General features: G+C 49.1%; 1 protein-coding gene across 1 annotated transcript in view; it reads left to right on the forward strand.

Moving 5' to 3' along the window:
• Positions 1–24999, forward strand: part of KDM3B (lysine demethylase 3B) — a 2029046-nt gene that overhangs the window by 1738987 nt on the left and 265060 nt on the right. The window contains exon 21 of the mRNA XM_069651588.1: positions 4539–4678. Within this exon, the coding sequence (XP_069507689.1) occupies positions 4539–4678 (140 nt within the window). The remainder of the gene's footprint in view (positions 1–4538; positions 4679–24999) is intronic.

The following is a 24999-nucleotide window of genomic DNA, read 5'->3' on the forward strand; positions in this document are numbered from 1 at the left end:
AATAAATGCTTGCAAACATAATGCAAATTCAGTAATAGGCTAATTCAAGAGTAGTCGACTGGATGGGTCCAATACAGTACACTGTTAGGTAGAGGCGGTCGTATGGGGAACATACATGCAGTTTCCACAAAAATAACATGTCATACATGTGTCATTCGCGATAGTCTTGTGCCTTTTGGTGCGCGGCACAGGAGGGAAAAAGCAGTAAAATAGATGTCGTACACCGTAGCAATTTGACTTATGTGTAATGGTCAGTGGAGGCTCTGTGCATGATGAGAGCCATCATTAAAGGGTGGTGGAGCTGACCACACTTGGGGAGTCTTAAAGGTGATTACAGTGCATAGGCGTATGTTGCTCCTAGGTATGACCGATAGTATTTGGGCAGACATGGGTTTCAATAATTTCTCAGTGATTACTTCATGCAATACTTTTAGATGGAGGGCAGTCCAGTATAGGTGGGGGGGTTGTGGGTAATTACTACGAATGGCAGGCAATCAGTTTTGCCTGTGGCCCGACACGGACAGGCACAGACAGGCCCTTAGTCACGGCCCCTAATAGGACGAACCGGCTACCGCCTCAGGGTCGTGGTTGGAGCCGGAAATGGGTATGGGCAGCAAATCTGATGCTGTGAGGCATAACAACGTTTAGCTGATGCAAAGCTGGTATAATCCGTGCGCCGTCATTGAGCACATTGCTGGAAATGGTGGATGGCTGGCTGCAGGATTTACAGAGTGGCTGGATGCTTCAGGCCGCAGTGCAAATTAACATAGAAGGAATGTAATGCACTTTAGTGTGCTTATTGGTCATAAAAATGCAAAAAATGCACATAATTCCGAATCGGATTTGTGGTGGTGCGTTCTCACCCAATTGCACAGGGGTGCTGCTGGAGGTCGTAGTGAGGAAGGGAGATGACGATGGGGGAGAGCAGGCCCCTGCCTCTTTTCGCCCGCCTCCTTTGCACTGCAAATGGATCCAGGCACAGACAGGCCCTTAGTCGCAGCCCTTACCTTACAATGAAGAAAAAGATGCAGTTGAAGATTTCTGTTTCTGCACATCTCGCTGTTACTGAGCCTCAGTTGTGGGAACTAGAGGGAGGACATCGGGGGACTCCTGCACTGCACAAGGACTGGTCATAAAGCTGGCAACTGGCCAATCTTCAATTCTGGTAGCTGTAGACAAGCACACAAACTGGTGTCCCTCTCCCTGGTTATTCGGTTTCCTGCAGCACTCTGAGGAAAATACAACCAACTCTGAGACTGGTATCCAGGTGTCTTAGTGTCGAGTTGATTGGTCCCACCAACTCAAAGGGAGAAGTCGGCCTTCTGGGGGCTTCTCTGTCGAGGTGAACTTGGTGATTCGGACCTGCAGCAGGGCTTCACCGGGCAAACCAACGGTCTAGGAGTTGCAGCAGCCGTCCTCTTCATGCTCTTCTTCGGTTCCTTCGTTCCAGTGGTCGACTCTGCCTTCCAAGCCAAGAGACTTGCCTTTTATCCAGTTTCCTCCCCTTCATTCCAGCCTAGCTGCCACTCACCCAACAGGGTGGCTGTTCTTGCCGGACAGTCAGCCAGCCAATCACGCCAGAGTGCATTTGGGTCACTGAAGAAACTAAGCACAGGGAGTTTCAGGCACCTCCCTCACTTCCTGCCCACCCCAGACACTCAGGCGCCAGAGGCGGTCTTCAGTCCTGAAGCCCGCCAAAGGCGTAGGAACAAAGGGACCAAACCTGGTTTGGCACGCAGAGACAAACTCTAGAAGGACCTTTCCAAAAAGAAATGGGGGGGAAAAAAGAAGACCGGGACCTGTTTAAACAAAGGGGGCTCAGACGCCATCTTGAAAAACATGGCTCCCGTAATTTAACGCTACCAGTGTTCGTGGTCGGGGGAAAAATCATGGTAGTTTGTAAAACCACTGCCAACAGTCATTTCGAACGGAAAGGGTAGCATTTGACTGCTACATGAGTTTCTAGACATAGGGGATACTAGGTAACCCCTCCAGCACTCTATTGTAAGATGGGGTTTGCTGGTTCTAGGAATTTGAAAGACTAGTAAAGTCAATTTAACTTTACTTTCTCTGGGAAACAGTAGTTTATCCCAAAGAAGGTATTTAAACCTTGTGTCAGCCTAAAAGGCTTCCCTGTGTCACTGCACTGAGGGTGCTGTGTGACACAAATGAAAAAATGATGCCTATGGAGTTGTCTAAAACTCCATAATCGAAGAACACAAGAGTAAAACACACATCAAAATACATGAGAGAATGGGGGAAAAAAGGCTCACGCTCTCGCCAGGTAAAAATATCAAGTCCTCAAAATCCAGCAAAGTTGCTGGGGGGTCTCTAAGGTGAATGGAATTAGCACATTTATGAGAATTCTCCCTAACACCGACCTGCTGGGTGCACAGGCAATAATAGTGAATAGGAAATATTGCAAATTCTCCCTGAAACCCCTCATTAATTTCCAAGTGTGTTGCAGATCTGCCACCCACACTTTGGATCCGTATGGAGGGTGCATTTTGGAAGAAAGTGTTGGGGCTGCCACGATCGATTCCCATCCAGATGGTGAGGAAAGAACTGGGCTTGCGATCACTTAAATCAACTGCAGATTGGAAAATGCTGAGTCTGCTTCGAAAATATAGGTGTCCAAATCCTCCCTACTTAATTAATGGATCAGTAAGGCCTTAGGGTCCAACTCCATTAAATATTTGACCACCTGGGGTAACCATGGCGCCAAACCTCTGGAAGACATAACCTGCACATTCGATGATTTGATAACTAACCCAACTAGAGTGAAAACAACATTATTTCAAGCAGATTGGATCAACGCCTTGGATGAGGTTGGGAAGCTAAAGTTGCATACACAGCTGGCAAAGGAAGTAAGGAAACAAGGCATGATGCAGCCGTACTTGCAGAAATGTCCACATCCGAAAATGAAGTCTGCCTTTATGCGGCTGCGACTCAACCTGTGCCAAACAAACAAAATCACTACAGCAAGATCGAAGTTTAACAGAGGAACAGCTGACTAGATGCTGTAAACGAGCAGAAATTAAAGAAAGTCTCTGTCACTTATTTATAGTCTGCCCCTACCTCACTCAGAAATGATTGGAGCACTTTGGACGGTTTACTGAGAAATTTGGGACACTATCGGCAGATGACTGGTGGCAACGGATAATTGGTGGAGCCCAAACATCTTTGCTTATAGCCACGGTTCAAAATTATTGGAGGGGGGCTTGAACCAGCATTGGGGAAATTCTAACAATGTATTAGATCCTGATGACCCAGACATAAGACTAAGCCTAATGAAGAACACCCAGTTGTATGGCTTTCACTGGGCACAGCCTGTAGCGCCTTACTGAAATGTTGGACTAAGGTAAGATGAGGGTTGAGTATTAAATCAGACTGATGAAGGATGCATGACAGTTTTGATTTTGCTAAAATGTTTATTTTAACATAAAAATGCAATTTTTTTTTTTTTAAAACACTAGAAGAATCTGGTGGCCCCAGCCCATCAAAGGCACATTGTATTTGTTACACTAGCAACCTTTAGAAGGATACAGATTATCATAACCACACTTCACTTTAAAGCTGCACACATCACCCTAAAAATAAAAAATTCCACTATGGGTGACCTTGTCTCCCAGTAGGCAAGTCTTAAGTGCTGATCAGTTTCCTCATAAGAGTGAGCAAAAAAAAAAGTTAAGGAAAGCTTGAGTGCTTAGCTCCAAAAAGTCAGGTCAGTAAGCAAACCATTGCACAAAGAAACGGTATCCCACAGAGGTCTATGGGAGGAAAGCAGCAAAAAGAAAATCTTTCCTAACAGCTGTTGACACCTGCACACTGGTTTCACGCTTATTAGTGATCATCTGTCCTGTGTAGCCTGATAAACTTGCGGTTTGTACATTGGGACGTATGTAGCAAACACCAACAAAGTGGTGGTGGATTTAAACCTACCATAACGTTGCTGGGGTTTCTTATATAGATGCATGTGACAAGTTGTGAGTTTAAGAACTACACATGATTCGAAACTGATCTGTGAGAGTTTGCTGGTGTAGCTTGTCAGCAGAACATGGTCTTTTGGAAGTAGGCAATCCATACTGGTGTGGAAAAGTAGTATAGGCTCCACACATGAGAAGTGAGCGTTTCTGTATGTATGTTTAAATAAGTTCATATGTATTCTGTTGCCAAGGGATTAAGGTAATGTCAGAATATTCAAAGAAGCATGTGTATACATGAAAGGTACCAATTATAGAGAACTAGATTTACAGCGAAGTAGAGATGGAAAAGTATGTATGGGGGAAAAGGGACCATGCGCTAGGATTACAGTAGACCCTATAGTAACTTGTTCTTTTTCTACTGCTGAATGCTGTCCCAACAAATAAGCCATATATGACATGCAGCGTAAAATGCGACATGGAGTCTAGTAGACGGTCTTAACTGTTATTGGAACAGAATTGCTGCTCAGTAGATAATCATTATGATTTGAACTTGTAGGCAATGGATTTTTCATTTCTCTAACTCAGTTGTGTTTTACATGTGTTTATTTTCAGAAGTGCTGAAGACCATTGATGAGGGTGATGTTGATGAGGTCACAAAGCAACGTATCCACAAGGGTAAAGAAAAGCCGGGTGCTCTGTGGCACATCTATGCTGCCAAGGATGCAGAGAAGATCCGTGAGCTACTTCGCAAGGTTCGACTGAAAACATGTATATAATATAATTGTACCAGACCCTGATGGAAATGTTTGTGCCAATATTAACGCTTTTTTGACACGCTCACTAAAGAGCTGGGAAGTGCTTTACTCACCAAAATGACATGCAGGTTGTAAAGGTTTTTAGAGCACATTGATACAAACTGTCGTTAGATGTGATTGAGAAGCTTTTGCATAATCCAGTTTTGTGGCTTGTTCTCATCAATCCTGTGGGAACCCCGAATTTTTTTTTTTTTTTTAAGATTTGCTAGATGTTTAACATGTACACATCTTGAAATAAAAATGAAAACATTGTAGTAACGCATAACAATTAGCTCAATACAATATTGCCATTTCATTGTAGTATTGTTTGGCGTTGGGGCAAGGGAGTGTAGCATTCAACACACAACTGTACATATTGGAGCCAGGTAAACATATAATTTTGGGAGTTTCAGCACATACCTCAAGGTTGAAGGTGCTTAGTTCAATACATCCGACATCTTGTTCAGTTATTAGAAGTTGATGATACTTGTAGTGATCACAGGTATAGTTAAAACGAGTGGTCTAGAGTCTAGGTGATTTGCTCGGTTTTTCTTCCATCTTGTTGTTATAAGCTAGGTCCCGCAGTGAATCCACGCTGTTGCATGGTGACCAAACGTTTGACTAGTAGACTGAATTCCCTGCCATTAATCTCAAATACTAAAAACTGTGTGCATTGCGATTGTATTAATACGAACGGTCATGACATTTTTCTATTCGCAATCTCATTAGCATGGCATAACACAATGGCTTAACAAAACCTAAAGCGTTCTCAAGTTTCAACAATTGAAAGCTTCACTCGCAGCAGATTTCCATTGCCCTTTCTCAAAGACACCGCCCATAAAAACGGTTCTGTAGAAGTTTGTCACCAACAAGAAAAGAAGATTGGTTCACCCGAACGCTGCTCAATTTGAATAATCACACAGTACGTTTAATTATGCACTGAACTATGGAAACTTACTGTACACCTCAAATCACGAGGCAGATCACCTTTGAGAAGCACCATTCCCAGTGCGATGGTTACATGAGCGCAGCACACTCACTGGATGCGGAGGGTCGAAAAAGATCTCCTGTGTGCTCGAAGCTAGTGCAGCGAGTTCCATGAATCGTAACTTCTATTGCATGATTTTCCAGATTCTCGGGAACCTGCTCGCTCTGTACCGCAAGTAATAATTTCAGCTATCCCTCCTCACTGAGATGGCGATTAACACCATGCCCCACCCTAGCAGACGTTGGAAATCCTCCAGGGCCGAATGCCTGACGGAAAAGTAGATTTTCAAACAATGTATATACACCTCATACTGCTTTCTGTTATGACAGCATTAGGACAGAGCACTCAACTGCGTGTCACTATGTATTCTCAGCTCCTCTGATATGATGACCAATAGTCTGACATAACCAGGTCACGGGGTCACTAATAAACCACTTTTAAGTGTTCAGGTCCGCTTTCTTAATTTAGATTATTAACAGCCTTTGGCCCAGCAGAATTAAGGTCGGAATAATTACGTCTTTACTTGTGGAGGGAAATATAGTTTCTCCAGCATGGGGTCTGGCATGGATTCACATGCTCATGAATATTCCCCGTCGTCAGCCTGGGAATCCTCGGTAAAGAAAAAATCAGCATCAGTTTTGTTCTCATCTGTCTTTCTTAGTAGTAACCAATCACTGATCTCTGGGTCATACTGCCCCCAGCCAATGACTGCCCTCTCCCAAAGCCCTCCCCTGGCAGCCATCCTCCGATTTTTACCGCACATTCAAGTGTTGGGAGTCCTCGTGCTTTAGCTCTCTAGCTTTTACTGCGTTTTCGTGCTTTTTCATGAGATTTTCTCATTTTTTGGTTTAATCGAGCCTCAAGCTCCACCGTTTCCACTTCCGATAACGGGGACCTGTTTCGGAATTCTTCTACGCCCCTCAAGGGTGAAGTTTTCGTCGAGTTACGCTTCTTGGAGGTTTCCAGAAGATCTGAGCCCTACCTCAACGGACATGGCCCAGGACAAGGGAAGCTCGACTCCTGGATCCAAGCTGTTCAGGAGCTACCCGGGATGCGGATTGCAAAATGTTTTCAAGGAGGACGAGCATTTGAGATGTCTCTACTGCCTTCATGAGGACAAGACGCATGTGGAGAAGGACTGTGTTAAGAAAGGAAGAAGGCAATGTGCACGGAATCTCACAGTGTACAACTTTGAATCTAAATATGTGCATGCAAAACCCAAGACTTGTGTATACTAAAACCCAGGAGAAACAATAATACCTATATATGAAAAGGAATGTGGGGTAAGCACTTAGAACCTCCTTATGACTGAAAGGAAAGTCGGCAAACTCCTTACCCACTATGCTATTACAGATACTGACAGCGCTAAACCCACGTAGAGGGCAAGCAAGGACAGGATCTGTGAGCCGACACTCTGGATGATACAGAATAAGGAACTTAGAAACTGTACTCACGAGGACTGGAAAGACCACTTGAATGTCAGTAAACTCACGAACCCAGTTGATCAAACAGGAACCCTGAAGGCTATAACAGCAATGGGTGGAGGAAACTAAATACATAAGACCCTAGTCAAGGGGCGAGTAGAAATAGTGATATAAAATAGTGAGGAAACAAAAGGGCATTTACACTGGGACTAGTTACAATAACACCCACACCTAATAATCCATGAGAAATGAATGCAGAAGTGAGATGGAAAACATGGAATGGATCCCAATAGAAAGTAAGGATCAGGAGCAGGGAAAATGATATCACAAAAGGAAACCTTGAGGCAGGAAGCTAAATCTATAAAGGGAAAGACTAAAGCATCAGGTTTTTCAGTAGCAAAGGACAGCAACAAAGAAACAGAAAACACAGGCGAATTGGGCAGCATCAAAGTGTAAAGCACTGAGACAGGCTGCCTGCAGACAGAGGAAGACAGAAAGGGAAATCCAGTGAGCAGAAATCAATTGAGCACAAGAATCCGAAATCCAGGGCAGAGGAACAAGAAACAGGAACTGGGCACTAGGCACAAAAGCTAGGAACAAGGAACAGGAACTAGGAACTCGGCACAAACGCTAGGAAATGAACAGGAACTAGGTACTAGGCACAAACGCTAGGAACAATGAACAGGAACTAGGTACTAGGCACAAAAGCTAGGAACAAGGAACAAGAACTAGGCACTAGGCACAAAAGCTAGGAACAAGGAACAAGGGACCAGTCACAACAGGAACACAGCAACAATGACCAGCGCTGGACTGAAGCAAACTGAGGCTTTTAAGGCTGCTTAACGAGCACACCCCTCAGGCGTGCCGCCTGCTGCACCTGCGGCCACAGGTGTTGCCTATCCTCCACCCAGCCTTGTCCTGCAAGGGAGGAGGTGAAGCAGTGAGCCAGGCAATCTGGGAAGCATAGTCATTTGATTAAAGTAGCAGTAGCATGCTGGCTGCCAAAAACCTGTAATGGATCCGGAAGGGAAGTAATTTGGGAAATAAGGTTTTAGCGCTCCCAATTCATCAGGACACTGTAGCATAAGGTTCGGAGGAAATTTCCAGTAGGGAATAAACCCCAAAACATGCCCCCAAGTGGCGGGAACGGGAGCGAAGGGAGCGAGCCGTGACACTATACCCCCTCCCACGGCCGACTCCAGGCGGCCGTTACTCGCACAAAACATCCTCTTTCCATGACAGGAGCGCTTTGTCTTCAGAAGTGGCACTGACGGAAACGATGACCCACGGGCAGAAGCAGAAGGACTGGAATGAATAGAATCAGGCCGCAGTCTATAAGAGCCATAAGCAGGTTTTCGGTGAGGAAGAGACTCATGGGTCGAAGAAAGGCATGAAGGACTTGCAGGACCTGAAGCAGATTTGGAAGGTCCAGGAAGCTCAGTCTCTGGGAGCGAACACTCATACATAATTGAGGAGGGAGGCAGGCTGGTGCAACATGCTTTGGACAATGATTGATGCTCTGGTAGCCCCCCTGCTGAGAGCGGACACACAGGAGGTGAGAAATCAGCAGGTTTCAGGAAATGTTCATGTTCAGACAAAGAAGGTGGCGGCCGAGGTAGAGGTTCGGATCTTCTCTCATCATCCATTTGATTAAAGGCCTGTGGTTGAGGGTGACCAAGGTTCGACTGCATCTGTCCCACGCCTTGAGGGCTTAGAAGTCCAATGGGTTGTACGAGGTTGGCACTCCTGGTGTCAGTCATGTAGCCACCTTGTTGCACATGGAATACAACCGCAGGAACGTTTGGCATACCGATAGGAGTGATAGACGCAGTACTTGGCACATCAGGCACATTCGCAGCAGGAGCAATAACGGGCACATTTTGAACTGCAGCAGACATATCCTTCCTTTGGCTACTAGCACCCGAATGGTGCAGCAGTTGGGGGGCCGTGCCCGTCCCTTCCTTCAGGCTCATGTGGGATCCGGCAACAAAAAGGCTGTCAAGCGGCTGATCCAAACCGGCCCCCAAATGTGAACCGTCCAGCCCGTTATCCTGGTTGGCTACTTGTTCGATGTCTGGGCCATGGCGGATGGTATCCGTCTCCCACTTGTAACACTCCAGGCAAGTCCAACGCCTTTGCATGTAAGGCCCTCCCGAGTCGTGATCCAGCTTGATGTTTCTGGCAGAAGTCTCAGACTCAGATGTAGCATATGCGGGAGGTGCTGATTCTACAGTCAAGCAGTTGGGAGAATTAACTTGTGTAAAAGGCAGGCCTACTGGTGATCCTCCTGAAGCATAAGAAGGGCAGATTGGACGTTCATCCGTAATAAATGGTTGGGATTTAGGAGGTAGCTCTGAAGTAGATGAATCTGCAACACGATCAAACAGAGCAGACAGGTGCACCTCCGATATTGGCAGCGAGGCTGAGCAGGATACAGGTCTTTCATGAACTGATGCCAAACTAGCAGTAGGCTCTGGGACCGAAGACAGGCACTCAGGATGTGCTACCGGAGGCTCCATGGCTGAAGGATAATCCGCTGGATGAGTCACTGTAGCCGAAAACAGGCATGCCAGAGGAAATTCAGAGGCTGAGGGCATGCAAGCTGGAGCCGTCTCGTTAGCTGATGACAAACTTGTCAAGGTCTTTGACTCCGACCACGTACATGGTGAAGGCTCTTGAGTGATTGGCAGACTTAGCAATTGTTCATTGGTTGAAGACACGTTAGACAATGATGACTGCAGAGCCGTGGACTGGATAATCGAAGAGTCAATGGTTGTAGGAGGACAAACAGAAGTCCCAGAAGTCGACAGACACATTTGTGGCTCAGGAATGGAATGCACCTTTAGGGCAGTTGACTCCTTGGCACCAGTAACCAAAGACTGAGCTGTAACCATGCCGTCCCTCTCCTTAGTGGATGACACAGAGTCTCTTCCTTTGTAAAAGTCAAAATCAACCAGAGGAATCACCATAGTAAAGTCTCTGTTAATCAGGATTTCGTCAAATGTCCATTCCTCTGACTTAGCTTCTGAAAGTGGCATATTAACAATCAACAGTTCAGGAATTGCCTGCCGGGTCTTTGGTTCAGTATACTGTGGAATGAGTCCATCAAAACATGAATTTTGTACTGTCTTTGACTGTTCATTGAGACAAAAATTGGCAGAAGGAGCGAACACAGAGGCAGCATCGTTTTCCACATCAGCTTGAATGTCTACTTCAGTCTCAGCAGCTAGATCAAGGGCTGAACCTAAGCCTACAGTAGTGACTGATTCTGTGTATGCCACCATTATGGATTGTGTTTGGGAATCAGAAGCATGTATGTGTTCAAGCTCAGAATTATGACTGACTGCTAAACAGAAAATCTTAGGTAAAGGAGTGGCTTGTAAATCTTCAGTTAAGGGCAATTCCTGACAAACGGTAGAACAATTGTCAGAACCTGTGCCCTGAATAAGTGTTGTGCTAGAAAGAGAACTTTCACTCCCAAAAGAATCTTCATATTGACGAGTATCATGACCTACAAAAACCTCCGCACTCAGGGATTGAACAGTATTCACTTCATCAACGGATAAAGTTTGAGGTGTATTCAGAAAAGAAAGTAAAGTCTTATTCTCCTCTAGTAAAGTAATGTATTCTTGTTTTAACTCCTCAAGTTCAGCTTTTAGCATGCCCCGCCTTAACTGTACATCCCTATCAGTAGGCACAGGGGAAGGCATGGTGGCATCAGGGCTGGATCCTGCCCTAACCATCCGGGTGTGCACTGATTGTACATTGTCATTTGCTGCTTGCAGGTTTTGTGATCTATACTCACTCTTACCGACTTGGTCTGTGTTACCCTTAAGCAGACTACTGACATCAGACCTCTTGACATTAGGGACTACAGTAAGTACTTGTGCAGAGGAGTAAGCAGTTGACTGAGGGCTGAAAACAGAAGATATGCAATGAACCCCTCCATTCTTTATGTTTGAATCATGAAACAGTTCAATCTGAGGTAAAGCACAACCAGAATCATGGGGTTCAACAACAGACGTTCTCGTGTGTAATAAATCTAACAGTGTGTTGTTTTCCGCTGCTAAGGCTTGTGCGGACATAGAATCTGGATCAAAATTAAAGACAGAACTAGGATCAGGCAATGTACGATGGGCCATCCTGTGGGTAAAATACTCAGCACGTAAATACCCATTTGTATCAAGGAGTTCCTTTAAGTCAGGATCAATGATTTGATTGTCACAGGTAGACTTGGGGGAAACTTTCTGTACTAACTTGTTAGTGACCTTGCTGCCTTTCTTTCTTAAACTGGCCATATTCAGACGGGAATAAGGGCTGGTCATTCTGTTAAGAAAGGAAGAAGGCAATGTGCACGGAATCTCGGTGTACAACTTTGAATCTAAATATGTGCATACAAAACCCAAGACTTGTGTATACTAAAACCCAGGAGAAACAATAATACCTATATATGAAAAGGAATGTGGGGTAAGCACTTAGAACCTCCTTATGACTGAAAGGAAAGTCGGCAAACTCCTTACCCACTATGCTATTACAGATACTGACAGCCTAAACCCACGTAGAGGGCAAGCAAGAACAGGATCTGGGAGCTGACACTCTGGATGATACAGAATAAGGAACTTAGAAACTGTACTCACGAGGACCGGAAAGACCACTTGAATGTCAGTAAACTCACGAACCCAGTTGATCAAACAGGAACCCTGAAGGCTATAACAGCAATGGGTGGAGGAAACTAAATACATAAGACCCTAGTCAAGGGGCAAGTAGAAATAGTGATATAAAATAGTGAGGAAACAAAAGGGCCTTTACACTGGGACTAGTTACAATAACACCCACACCTAATAATCCATGGGAAATGAATGCAGAAGTGAGATGGAAAACATGGAATGGATCCCAATAGAAAGTAAGGATCAGGAGCAGGGAAAATGATATCGCAAAAGGAAACCTTGAGGCAGGAAGCTAAATCTATAAAGGGAAAGACTAAAGCATCAGGTTTTTCAGTAGCAAAGGACAGCAACAAAGAAACAGAAAACACAGGCGAATTGGGCAGCATCAAAGGGTAAAGCACTGAGACAGGCTGCCTGCAGACAGAGGAAGACAGAAAGGGAAATCCAGTGAGCAGAAATCAATTAAGCACAAGAATCCGAAATCCAGGGCAGAGGAACAAGAAACAGGAACTGGGCACTAGGCACAAAAGCTAGGAACAAGGAACGGGAACTAGGAACTCGGCACAAACGCTAGGAAATGAACAGGAACTAGGTACTAGGCACAAACGCTAGGAACAATGAACAGGAACTAGGTACTAGGCACAAAAGCTAGGAACAAGAACTAGGTACTAGGCACAAAAGCTAGGAACAAGGGACCAGTCACAACAGGAACACAGCAACAATGACCAGCGCTGGACTGAAGCAAACTGAGGCTTTTAAAGTTGCTTAACGAGCACACCCCTCAGGCGTGCCGCCTGCTGCACCTGCAGCCACAGGTGTTGCCTATCCTCCACCCAGCCTTGTCCTGCAAGGGAGGAGGTGAAGCAGTGAGCCAGGCATTCTGGGAAGCATAGTCATTTGATTAAAGTAGCAGTAGCATGCTGGCTGCCAAAAACCTGGAATGGATCCGGAAGGGAAGTAATTTGGGAAATAAGGTTTTAGCGCTCCCAATTCATCAGGACACTGTAGCATAAGGTTCGGAGGAAATGTCCAGTAGGGAATAAACCCCAAAACATGCCCCCAAGTGGCGGGAGCGAGCCGTGACAGACTGTGCGTTCTGCAAGAACCTGTCGGAACGGACCAAGCAAGATCGTCGTTCCCGCCTCGCCGCCTGGCTGGAGAAGGGCACAGCAGGTGAGAAGGCGGAGAAAAGGTCTGAGCGGTCTTCTAAGTCCTGTGAGGGTGCCCCGGCTACGGGGGCCCAACAGAAGGCCAAGCACCACAAGTCCGCGGGCAACGGGAGTGCTGAAAGGTCGGGCTCTTCGCCTGCCAAGCAGGGCACGACTTCCCCGGCACGATCAACCACGAGCCAGCGCTCTGGTTCGGGGAAGAAAAGTCTGAGAACCCAGGTAAGCTTCTGGAGAGGCCCCAGTCGATCTCGAAGGGAGCCGAGGGGGAGCGAGGCGATGACCCTCTCCCCAAAGCGAAGGCCCAGGACGCACCTAAGGTGGTGAGGGCCTTGATCCACCCGGCAAAGGCCTCTATCGAGGTTGTCGCAGCGGCCCTGGTGAAGCTGGCAGAGACTACGCCAGTGGAGGCGGCCTCGGGGCCCAGAGTTTGCCTGCCACCGCTGAGGGAATCCTCTTTCCGGCCCACCGTTAAGACCCCCGTGGAAAAAGAGGAGGGGGCGGTGGCCATTACGGACTCAGATTCAGCCTCCGAGGAGGATCTGGTGGAAACGGTGAAAGGCCTCAACGAGAGGTTCGAGAAGGGTCGATCCCAGGGGAAGGTTCCTGCTGATGTGATCGAATATGGCAACGATGGTGGCGACGAGGGCCCAGTGGAGCAGCCATCCCGCCCGTCGCAGCCATTGCCCGAGCCCCAGGATAGCTCGGCGGCCATTTTGGTGGCGATCCAATCCTTTATGTACAGAGATAAGGACGAGGTTACCACTGACCCCGACGGAGGATCCAGAACCAGGACTGTCGGGAAGCCCTCCGAACAAAAAAGGAGAGTCCACCCCATACCGCCCTTCATGCCCACGAGGCCTGTGGACACCTCATCCCCCTCGCCGGACCCTCGGGATGAAACGGCGACGGATACAGCGACGGGGACAGACGGCGGTGGGGATGATACAACGGACATTCCTTCATCAGTCCCCCGCACCCCCGTCGGGCCTCTCCGCCCAACGAAATTGGCCCTTTCCAAGCCATGATAGCCAGGGCATCCGAGCTCTTCCAGCTCTGCCCTGAGGAACAGAAAAGGGAAGGCTTTCTTTACCAACGACGGGAGGCCAAGAGAAAGACGGTCCGCGCGGTACCGTTGCTCAACGACATCTGGGACGAGGGGCTGGCTATCCTGAAGAACCCTTCCACGACACCCGCCAAAAGGGACAGGTACGAGAAGTACCGGGTCCCAGATGCCGCTCCCTTGTGCCTCAAGGCCCAGCCTACCCCGGACTCGGTCGTCTCGGCAGCGGCTAAGAAGAAAGCGGCAGGTGCGGCGGCTTCAACTTCCACTTCCCCGCCGGACAGCGAGGGCAAGTTGGACTCCATGGGACGATGAGTCATCTCGTTGGCGGCGACGACGATTAAGGCGGCCAGTGCCTTGGCGATTGTGGCCCGTTACGACAGGGAGCTTTGGTTCAAGATAGCTCCCCTGCTAGACTTCCTACCAGATGACAAAAGGGCGGAGGCCCTACAGATTCTGCAGGAAGGTGAGGTGGCGTTGGATCACGCCATAACGGTGGCAACGGACATTGCCGATACTGGATTTCGCCAGCTGGGCAACGGGGTTTGCCTTCGACGACGATGGCTCAAGGCGACGGACTTTCGCCAGGACGTCCAGACCAGAGTGTTGGACATGCCGTTCGACGGCAACAACCTGTTTGGGAAGACGGTGGATGAGTCCCTGCAGGCCATCAAGACCGACAGACAGCCCGAGCCCTAGGAGTCCTTCAGCAACAGCGGCCCTTTTGGAGCTCCGGAGGCAGACAGGGAGCCTCCAAGGGATCCATCGGTGGCTCTTCTAGGTACCGCCAGGCGTCCCGCTCCTCGTCCCAGGAGGCCTACAGAGGTCGCTGCAAGCAAGGAGGGTCTCGCCATCGTCGTCGAGGAGGCCAAGGCGGCAAGGCCTCTTCCAAGCAGGACTGAACCGGCCATAGCGTCGGGCCCCACCGAAGCACCCCAGTGGGAGGCCGGCTGACGAAGTTCGTCAGCGTGTGGGAGTCCATCTCCGCTGACCGTTGGGTGCTGGACACCCTGGCCCGCGGACACTCGCTAGAATTTCAAAAGAAGTGTCCTTGCATTCCTCCCGTGGCCAGGAAGGAGAATCACGTTCAACTGCTGTTGGAGGTAAGGGCGATGCTCAAGAAAGGTGCCATCGAGATCGTCCCCAAGAGGCTCCGGAGTATACTCAAGGTACTTCCTCGTCAGAAAGATGACAGGCGGTTGGCGCCCCATCCTGGACCTGCGTCGGTTAAACAAGTACATCAAGGCACATAAATTCAGGATGGTCACCCTCCAGCACGTGCTGGGACAGCTGGAGGAGGGTGACTTCCTATCGTTGTTGGACCTGGAGGATGCTTACTTCCACATCCCCATTCTAAAAGGACACAAAGTTCCTCAGATTCGTAGTCATGGGGCGTCAATACCAATTCAGAGCCCTGCCGTTCGGATTAAAGTCGGCACCCAGGGTGTTCACCAAGTGCCTCGCACCAGTGGCGGCGCGGCTGCGCCTGCAGGGGATCCACGTCTACCCCTACCTGGACGACTGGCTAATCCGTGCAAGGTCAAGAGAACTCGCTGTCGAACACACGGCGAGGACCGTCCGCCTGCTCACGGAACTGGGATTCGCCATCAACTTCGGATGTGTCCGCTTCAAGAGTTCTTCGACGCCCGCTGGATTCAAGCGACGGGCAGCTTCGAATACAGGATCCCGCTCGACGAGGAGTTCCGTCGGGCAATTCTATGGTGGGGTACCCGTGCGCACCTCACGGCAGGCACGGAGTTTCAGACCCCGGCATATCAGGAGACGGTGACGATGGACGCCTCCCTGGACGGATGGGGGACCCACACTGGAGATCTCCACGCAAGAGGCCTCTGGCTCCCGGAGGAGAGGTCTCTCCACATCAACATCCTGGAGCTACGAGCCGTGTTCTGGGCGCTCAAATCGTTCCTTCCGTCCCTCAAGGACAAAGTGGTGCGGAGCTTCACCGCCAACACCACCACCATGTTCTACATCCGGAAGCAGGGAGGCACCAGATCCCCAGCCCTATCCAAGGAGGCCCAGGATCTGTGGCACTGGGCCGTCACCCAGGGGATGTTTCTGGTTCCCCTCCACCTGGCAGGAATAAAAAAACACCATCGCTGACTCACTCAGCAGGGAGCTGCGCTCATGCCACGAGTGGGAACTACGCCAGGACCAGGTGGATCGGCTCTTTCAACGATGGGGCAAACCCCAGATCGACCTGTTCGCGGCGGCGACAAACTCCAAGTGCCAGAGGTTCGCCAGCAGGTTCACACAGCCGAGGAGCATGGGCGATGCTTTCTTGTTCCCTTGGGCCGGCCCGTTCCTGTACGCGTTCCCTCCGTTGCTGTTGCTGCTCCGTCTCATCAACCAGCTCAAGAGGTCCAGGTGCAGGATGATCCTCGTCGCACCGGCGTGGCCGAGACAGATCTGGTTCCTGGACCTTCTGGACTTGTCAGCGTCCCCACCTATCAAGCTGGCGACGGAAGCGGATCTTCTCTCCAGAGAAGGAGGCGCCATTCTTCATCACGACTCGGAGTCGCTGAACTTGCAGGCTTGGCTCCTGCAGCACTAGAGTTTGGAGGATACGATATCCCGGCTGACTGCAGAGCGGTTCTTGTAAAAGCCAGGGCGTCCTCAACTCTTTTGCTATGGACATAAGTGGAAGAGGTTCCCTGTCTGGTGCCGTGCACAGAAGATTAACCCTCTGCGGGTTACAACCCCTCAAGTATTGCCATACCTACTGTCGGTGGCAAAAGCTGGACTGGCTCACGCCTCCATCAAGATGCATCTGGCTGCCATCTCCCGATACACCAGAACTACAGGACGGGCTTCCTTGTGGTCTCATCGCCTGGTGAAGGAATTTATGAAGGGACTATTCCAATCGTTCCCGCCGGTGAAGGCCCCGGCGTGGGAGCTCAACGTGGTGCTGACCAGGCTCATGGGGGCCCCATTCGAGCCTATGCATTCAGCGCCGTTGAAGTTCCTGTCGTGGAAGACAGCATTTCTCGTGGCCATCACCTCCGCACAACGAGTGGGACAGATCCAGGCCCTAGCTTGCAAGCCTCCATACTTGGCTTTTCACGACACAAGGGTGGTGCTGAGGACCCACCCCTCCTTTATGCTCATGGTGCCGTCGGACTTCCACCTCAACGAGCCCTTGGTGTTGCCAGTTTTCTTCCCGCCGCCTTCGTCGCAGGCCGAGAGGACCCTGCACTCGCTGGACATAGGTAGAGCGCTGAAGTTCTACGTGGACCGCACGAAGAGTTTTCGGAAGACATCACAGCGGTTTGTGAACTTTGGACCTGTGAATCAAGGGAAGGCTCTCTCGAAGGCTTCAATTTCCAGATGGCTCTCCGGCTGCATCATGCACTGTCACCGGTTGGCAAACTGACCGCTGCCCGGCCGTCCGAGAGCCCATTCGACCAGAGCGATCGCTGCTACCACCGCGCTCCTGTCTGGTGTGCCCCTGCTGGACATCTGCAGGGCTGCTACGTGGAGGTCGACGCACACCTTCACAAGATTCTACTGCATCGATCGGGACTCCGGGAGGAGTACAGGGTCGGCCAAGCAGTGCTGCGCAACCTGTTCGCTTAAGGTGAGCCTGGTGAGGAGGTAAGAGATGCTTAATGTTGAGTTGTTGTATAGTTTAATGCCTGTTGCCACCTCCCGTGTTTGTGCATGTGTATACTGCTATGTATTCTTATATTCATGAGCATATAAATCCATGCCAGACCCCATGCTGGAGAAGTTGTTCTCCAGCATGGGTCTGGCATGGATTCACATGCTCATGAATATTCCCCGTCAGGCTGGGAATCCTCGGTAAAGAAAAAATCAGTATCGATTTCGTTTCTGATCTGTCTTTCTTAGTAGTAACCAATGACTGATCTCTGGGTCATACTGCCCCCAGCCAATGACTGGCCTCTCCCTAAGCCCCTTCCGTGGCAGCCATTCTCAGATTTGGTAGCACGTAAAGTGGCAGTATGACCAAGTGAAGAGCCGCAGAGGGGAAGGAGGGAGAGTTTGCATGTGAATCCATGCCAGACCCATGCTGGAGAACAACAGTTACAGGTAAGTAACTTGTTCCAAAGTCCAGGCCTCCAAAATCTTTAGTTCCTTGCCTGCCACAGCTTTGGAGTAGCCAAGAGAGCAGTAGAGCATAGCATTCTCTGCTGTCCTCTGAGGTTTCCATTTCTCAACCCAAGTTATTTTCTCTGCCCTGTCTCTTGGTTGCTACATGCGCAATCAAACAGGGAATCCCGGAGGACAATTGAGCAATTAACTATTATGGCTTCTTTGTCATCAAGTGATGCTCAGAGGAGCTCATCAAAGTAGTACAGCAATATTACTTTTCCTCCATTTGGAGGGGTTTCTGTATGCTTCGTGCAGAAAGCATCTGACTGTACACAGGAAGTTAATTTATTTTTATTCCTCATGCTACCTGGCAAATAACCTACTCTTGAATAAATACATGTCTGTATGTTGTAGGTGACATAGATCCTCACTTGTGGGCTGATGTCCTGTTGATCAATTAGTATTATGCTGTTCCCTCCTTCCCATGCGCTTACTGGAATTTATTTATAATGTTTGTTAATCCGTAGAATAATTTCTTGCTACTAATGACAGCTTTTAAAGTTTTTTAATGAGACACTTTCATTTTAAACAAGCGGAGCTTCTAATACTATACTGTTTCTCTACAAATGACAATTGCTGTGCCCTACACTTTAATTTCCTATAGTCAAGCATTCAAGCATTCTAATTCTGATGCCCGAGACACATTGTGTGTTGTCAGTGACACATTTTTTTTATCTTTGTGTCCGCTGGACAAGTAGGACATGCATGGAAACGTCCATTTGAAGCCGGTATCAGAACTTTAGATATCTTCCCTTCCAGCTTAAGCGGCTTCGGAAAAAGATTTTAAGCAGACGGCGCTGTCCCGTAGATGCGGTTGACTCATGTCCCTCGAGGGCTTGCATCTTGGGGTCAACCTCATTGTAGGTGTAAATAAAGCATGCTAACGCTTCAAGAATTACGGCGCGCCTCAGTTTTGCTTTAAGAAACTGCAACATCCTGGACCGATGGCCTCATCATCGACCCCATCCACCCTGAAGTCTGGGTTAAAAAATGTCACGACTGGATCCTCGGTGTCTGTGGTGCCTTGGCCTGGAGCATAAGATGGCGAACTGTGAGTGCTGTCAGTCCATGAGTGATAAGGCTCTGAAAGAGCATAAAAGTAAATTAGCTGCGGGTAGGCCCCCCTACTAAATCCCCCTCAACGACCCAGTCGAAGAAACGCTTGTCCAACAAGTTGAGAGGCGACTTTCCTCAAAAGAAGAAGTCTAAAAGGTGTTCATGCTCCAGGAGTGGGTCTCACCATTCCTCATCTTCCAAGAAGGCAAAGAAAAAGCGCCATAGATCGCCTTGAACTTCCTCTGATTCCTCTCCAGAAAGAAAAATATCCTGCCCAACCCAATCCTCAACTCCTGCACAATGTGTGGAATTCAGGCAGGAAATTATTAAAATGTTCAAGAAGGAAGCCCAGACTCCCTCAAAAGGAAAATAAAAAAGCCATGCCCTTGTCGCGCTGTTAAAAGCCAAAGGGCTAAGGCTAAATCCTGTGTGCCCAAGACATAGGCTGGACACCCTTCGAGGTCTAGACTCGACGAAAAATCGTCGAAGACCCCATCGAGTAGCAGGTCAAGCCCTTTGAGGGTTCAGTCGACGCCTAAATCCTCAAACATAGACGCCATCGATGTTGAAACCATAAACTCCTTCAGGATCTAAGCCGTTGATGTCATTGCTCACTAAGCAAGGCTGACGAAAACCTGGAGGAACTGCAGATCTAATCAAAAGATTCGCCGTTGGCTGTTCTCATTATTAGTTTTGAGTTCTGCTATTCGAGCTGACCTAAAGATTTTTAACCAAGTTGATGGCGGTGATGTCAGCGAGTCTCAGGAGAGTGGGGATTTAAGTCTACCCCTAGTAGTTGCGGACGCCTCACTCACCGGGTGGGGAGCCCACACCAATGATCTGACAGTCTACGGTCAATCTCCTTCGGAGTCCAAACTACACATCAATCTTTTGGCTCAGAGGGCAATCAAACTAGCGCTGAAGGCCTTTCTGCTCTCTGTACAGGAAAATAATGCCCTGATAATCACAGGCAACACAGTGGCCGTGTACTACCTCAACAGTAGAGTAGGTGTAGGGTCCCTACCACTGTGAAGAGAGGCAATGCAGCTCTGGTTCTGGGCAATGCGAGAAGGAAACTCCCCATCAGTTCACCTAGCCTGGGAGGAGAACACCGTGGTGGATGCTCTGAGCAGGCATAGCCGTCTCCCGCGAGTGGGAGTTGACTCAGGAAGTCCTTCAAGAGATCTTCACCCTTTGGGGAACCCCTCAAGTGGATCTGTTTGTGACCAGTGTCAACTGGAAGTGTGAACTGTTGTGTCCATCTACCCTTCAATTTGTCTTCCACAAAGATAGGGCCTTCTCTCGCGAGAGGGTTGGTTTCTCCATCCAGAGGTCAAAATCCTCAACCTTCACGTATGGTTTCTGAGAGGTTGAGCTACAAGGATTGTGACTTCCCAGGTGAGGAATGGAGATTTTGCCTTCGGTCTGAAGGCCAGAAAATATCTGTGCCGTTGGCGCAGATTCTGCAACTCGTGCAGGGATAAGGATGTGTGGATGCATTTCAATGTAATACACTTATGGTGTTATCTATTTTTTTTAAACGTGGCAAATCTGGGGCTACAGATTAGAATTATCAAAGGATATTTGGCCGCACTTTCGATCTTCAAGCGCACGCCAGAAGTAGTATTCTTCAAGATGCCGTTGATCATACAATTTCTTAAGGGCTCACAAACGTGTTCCCTCCTGCACCTTTTCAAGTACCTATTTCGGATCTGAATTTTGTGTTGAAATTTCTAATGTGCGCTCCCTTTGAGCGCCTGTTGGGGAGAATTCTCATTTCAAAGGGATTGTGTCCTCCGACGTATTCCTTATCTTTGATAATACGTTTCCAGCTTGCTGGCCTCAGAAATTTTTTTCTGTAGAGGGCGCTGCGCGTCGACGTCCGCCGAGTCGATGTCCCTCGACGGCCACCGTATCGGCGCTGACGTCACCATGCCCATAAATAGCCACGCGCTGCGTCCGTTGCTCAGTTCCGTTTTTCCGCGCTTCGTGGGGCCTCGGAACATCGTTGCCCAGTTCAGTCAGGATAACTATATCTACTCGAATAATACCTACTCGTTCTCGATGGCATCTTCATCGGAACCGACGACGCCGCGATCCGGCTTCAAGAAATGTCGAGACTGCGGTAAAAGAATTTCGATAACTGATCCACACAGGATCTGCTTGTGGTACTTGGGATCCGAGCACCATTGTTCGGAGTGTGAGGACTGCATGTCCATGACGGCGAAAGCCTTGAAGGAGCGCAAGGGGAAGCTCGAGAGAGGTAAGTCAAAAACCTCCTCAAAGGTTTCTTCGGCTGAGTCGAGGCATTCGTCTCCTCGCCGTCGAAAACATTCCAATTCTAGATCTCGAAGTAGCTCCCACCATTCGTCGAGATCAAGACACTCAAAAAAGAGACGTCGAAGATCCTCTTCCTCGTCTTCTGTGTCCCCAGAAAGGGTCTCCTGTCCCACAAAACACAGCTCTCAAGCTGAGTGGGAGGAATTCAGAAAGAAAATGTTAAGCGTCTTCGAGAACGCGGCCTCGACCCCCTCGAAAACAGCTGAGGGTGGTACCATGGGTGAAAAACCCAAAAAATCAAAACGCTGCGAGTCGCAGCACCCGGCGAAACATTCCACCCGAGAGCGCCACGAGCCATCGGGTAAGAAGGCACCATCTTCGACACCGTCGTTGAGGATTCCTTCGCCGTCGTCGAGGATTCCTTCGCATGGATCGGCGCCATCGACGCCGTTGTCGAAGGGTTACTCGACGCCATCGTCTACGCCGATGAAAGAGAAGACTAAGGCCACTCCACAGCCAACTGTGTTCCAAGGGCCTCCGGCACGACGCTGAGACCGTCGTTGATGTCCTCGAGTAGGATCCCGATCTTATCGAGTTCTTCGAGACCCCTTCCAGTTTTTTCAGCGCCTTCGGAGCCTGTCACATCGGCGTAGACGACATCGACGTTTTCTCGCCCAGTAATGACGAGTTTGGCTCCTTCTGCCTTAGAGATGGGTTTTACACCATTTCAGAGGTCAGAGTACCCTGGACTATCTTCAATTTATGAAGAGGGGGAAGATTCTGACCAGGAAACATTTGGGTTACAGAGGACCACACTGCCTATTTCAGAGGATTTCACCTCTGAGGAAAGAAGGCTGAAGGACCTACAAGAGTCACTACATGAGGCAAGTGGGCTGGACACTTCCCCAGAAGTGGAATTTGTTAAGCCAGACCCAGGGGAACATGCCGAAACACCCTATAGAACCCTTATGGCAAGAATTATTGAATTTATGGGTTGGTCTGCGCCTTCGCCTGTTTTTCAACAGGTTGATTTAACAGACATATTAGACAAAGGTCCACAGGAGGACCCTGTGGTCCCCTTCCATGCAGCCTTGCAAAGGAAAATTACATCTAATTGGGAAACTCCTGAAGTTATCCCTGCGGTCAATAAAAGATTGTCAGCCAAGTATAGGGTAGCGGCTGCTGACCCTGAATACTTATCAAAACACCCGACTCCAGAGAACCTGGTGGTTCAAGCGGCAACTTCATCTAGCAGTAGGACCGCTTACCCGACTGTCCCACAGGATAGAGATGACAAGAGGTATGATTCTATGGCGAAGAAAGTCTTCTCTGCTTGTAGTATGCCGTTGAAGTCCATCAACGCCACCTGTACGCTTGCCAGGTTCAGTCACACACTATGGGAGTGTGCTTCATCAGCGGCTGACTGCATACCCGAAGGGGAGGAAAAGGAAGCCTTCCTTCACATTATTAAAGATGGCATAGATGCCATGTGCGAATCACTTCAAACTGGCATCGATTCCGCTGACAGTATCAGCAGGGCCATGGCGGCAAGTACAACAATCCGCAGGCATGCGTGGTTGCGAAAGTCTGGCTTTACTCAAGATGTACAGGCCAGACTTTTGAATATGCCCTTTGACAGCTCTTCACTATTCGGAAAAAAGGCTGATGACATTCTGGAAAAGTTAGACTTCTAAAGCAGCAGCAAAATCTTTAGGAGCTGCTATCTGCCAAACTCCTTTTCGCCCCTCAGGAACCTCTGGGAGAGGAAGGTCCTTTCGCTATTATTCCGCATTCGGGAAAGGCAGAGGACAGCCGTTTCAAAGAGGCCAAAGGAGATCCACCCGAGGTGGACGGGTCAAAAGTACTAAGGCCGCAGCAGCAGCAGGTGCCTCTTTACCCTCAGCATCTGCATCAGCCGTCCCCAAACCACTCTGAGGCCTTTCCACACAATACACCTGTAGGGGGCAGGTTAACTCACCATCTTCGAAATGGCAGGCTATAACGTCAGATGCTTGGGCATTGGAGACAGTTGCCCAGGGTTACTGCCTACCCTTTCTACACATCCCTCAGAGTCATCCACCGGGGAACAGCTCTCTAAAAGTTCCAGATTCGCTCCTGTTGCAGGAAATTATAGACCTGCTAGAGAAAGGTGCCATAGAACCGGTACCGGTACCTGTAGCGGACAGGAACAAGGGCTGGTACTCCCCCTACTTTCTCGTACAAAAAAAGGACGGAGGACTGAGACCCATCCTGGACTTACGAGAATTGAACAAGTTCCTCAGGAAGGACAATGTCACGATGGTAACTCTCTCTCAGATCCTTCAGGCCCTCCAGCTCCAGGACTGGCTGGTATCTCTGGACCTTCAGGATGCTTATTTCCATGTGCGAATCCATCTAAAACACAGGAAATACCTGAGGTTCGCAATTGGCGACTCTCATTATCAATTTCGAGTTCTGCCATTTGGGCTGACCTCCGCCCGAGGGTCTTCACCAAGCTAATGTCGGTAGTGGCTGCGAGTCTAAGGAGGGAAGGGATCCACGTCTACCCCTACCTGGACGATTGGCTGATCAGGGCTGTATCTTCGGAACAAGCTCAGATCCAGCTAGACTATGTCTGCCACTTCCTTCACAAACTGGGCTTCTCCCTCATTTTAAAGAAGTCACAGATGATCCCATCACAGAGACGCCAGTTCATTGGAGCGGTCCTGGACACTTCCCTGGGAAAAGCCTCGCCACTAGAGGTGAGGGCTCAAGATATTCTACAGATGGTCACCAAGTTTCAAAATGCCCAACGTCTCCCAGCCTTTGACTTTTTGAGGTTGCTAGGCCTCATGGCATCCTGCATCTTCCTTGTGCCAGAGGCTCGCCTGAGAATGAGATCTCTTCAGTGGGCACTGAGAAGTCAGTGGTCGCAATTCTCAGGGAGAATTACAGATCTCCTCCGGATTCCAGACAAGGTAGCCCGCGACCTTCAATGGTGGGCCTATCCAGAGAACATCTTGAAAGGAGAACTGTTTTGGCAACCATGGCAGGAGATAACAGTAGTCAGACGCCTCACTCACAGGGTGGGGAGCCCATGCCAACGACTTGACCATCAGCGGTCGTTGGTCTCCATCGGAGTCCAGACTGCACATCAACCTATTGGAGCTGAGAGCGATCAGACTAGTGCTGAAAGCTTTCCTGCCATCAGTACAGGGGAGAAATGTCCTGATAATGACGGACAACATGGTGGCCATGCACTACCTCAACAAAAGAGGAGGCGTAGGATCACTGCCACTGTGCAGAGAGTTGATGCAGCTCTGGTTTTGGGCAATTCGGGAAGGAATCTCTATCAGCAGTCCACCTAGCCGGAGAGAAGAACTTGACAGCGGACGCTCTGAGCAGACAGTGCCCAGTCTCCCACGAGTGGGAGCTAGCTCAGGAAGTCCTTAAAGAGATTGTCGCCCTTTGGGGAACCCCTCGGGTGGATCTGTTCGCCACAAGCACCAACAGGAAGTGCGATCT

The sequence above is a fragment of the Ambystoma mexicanum genome, chromosome 3p (genome assembly GCF_040938575.1).
Source record: "Ambystoma mexicanum isolate Mex_15411 chromosome 3p, UKY_AmexF1_1, whole genome shotgun sequence".
NCBI classification, from domain to species: Eukaryota; Metazoa; Chordata; class Amphibia; order Caudata; family Ambystomatidae; genus Ambystoma; species Ambystoma mexicanum.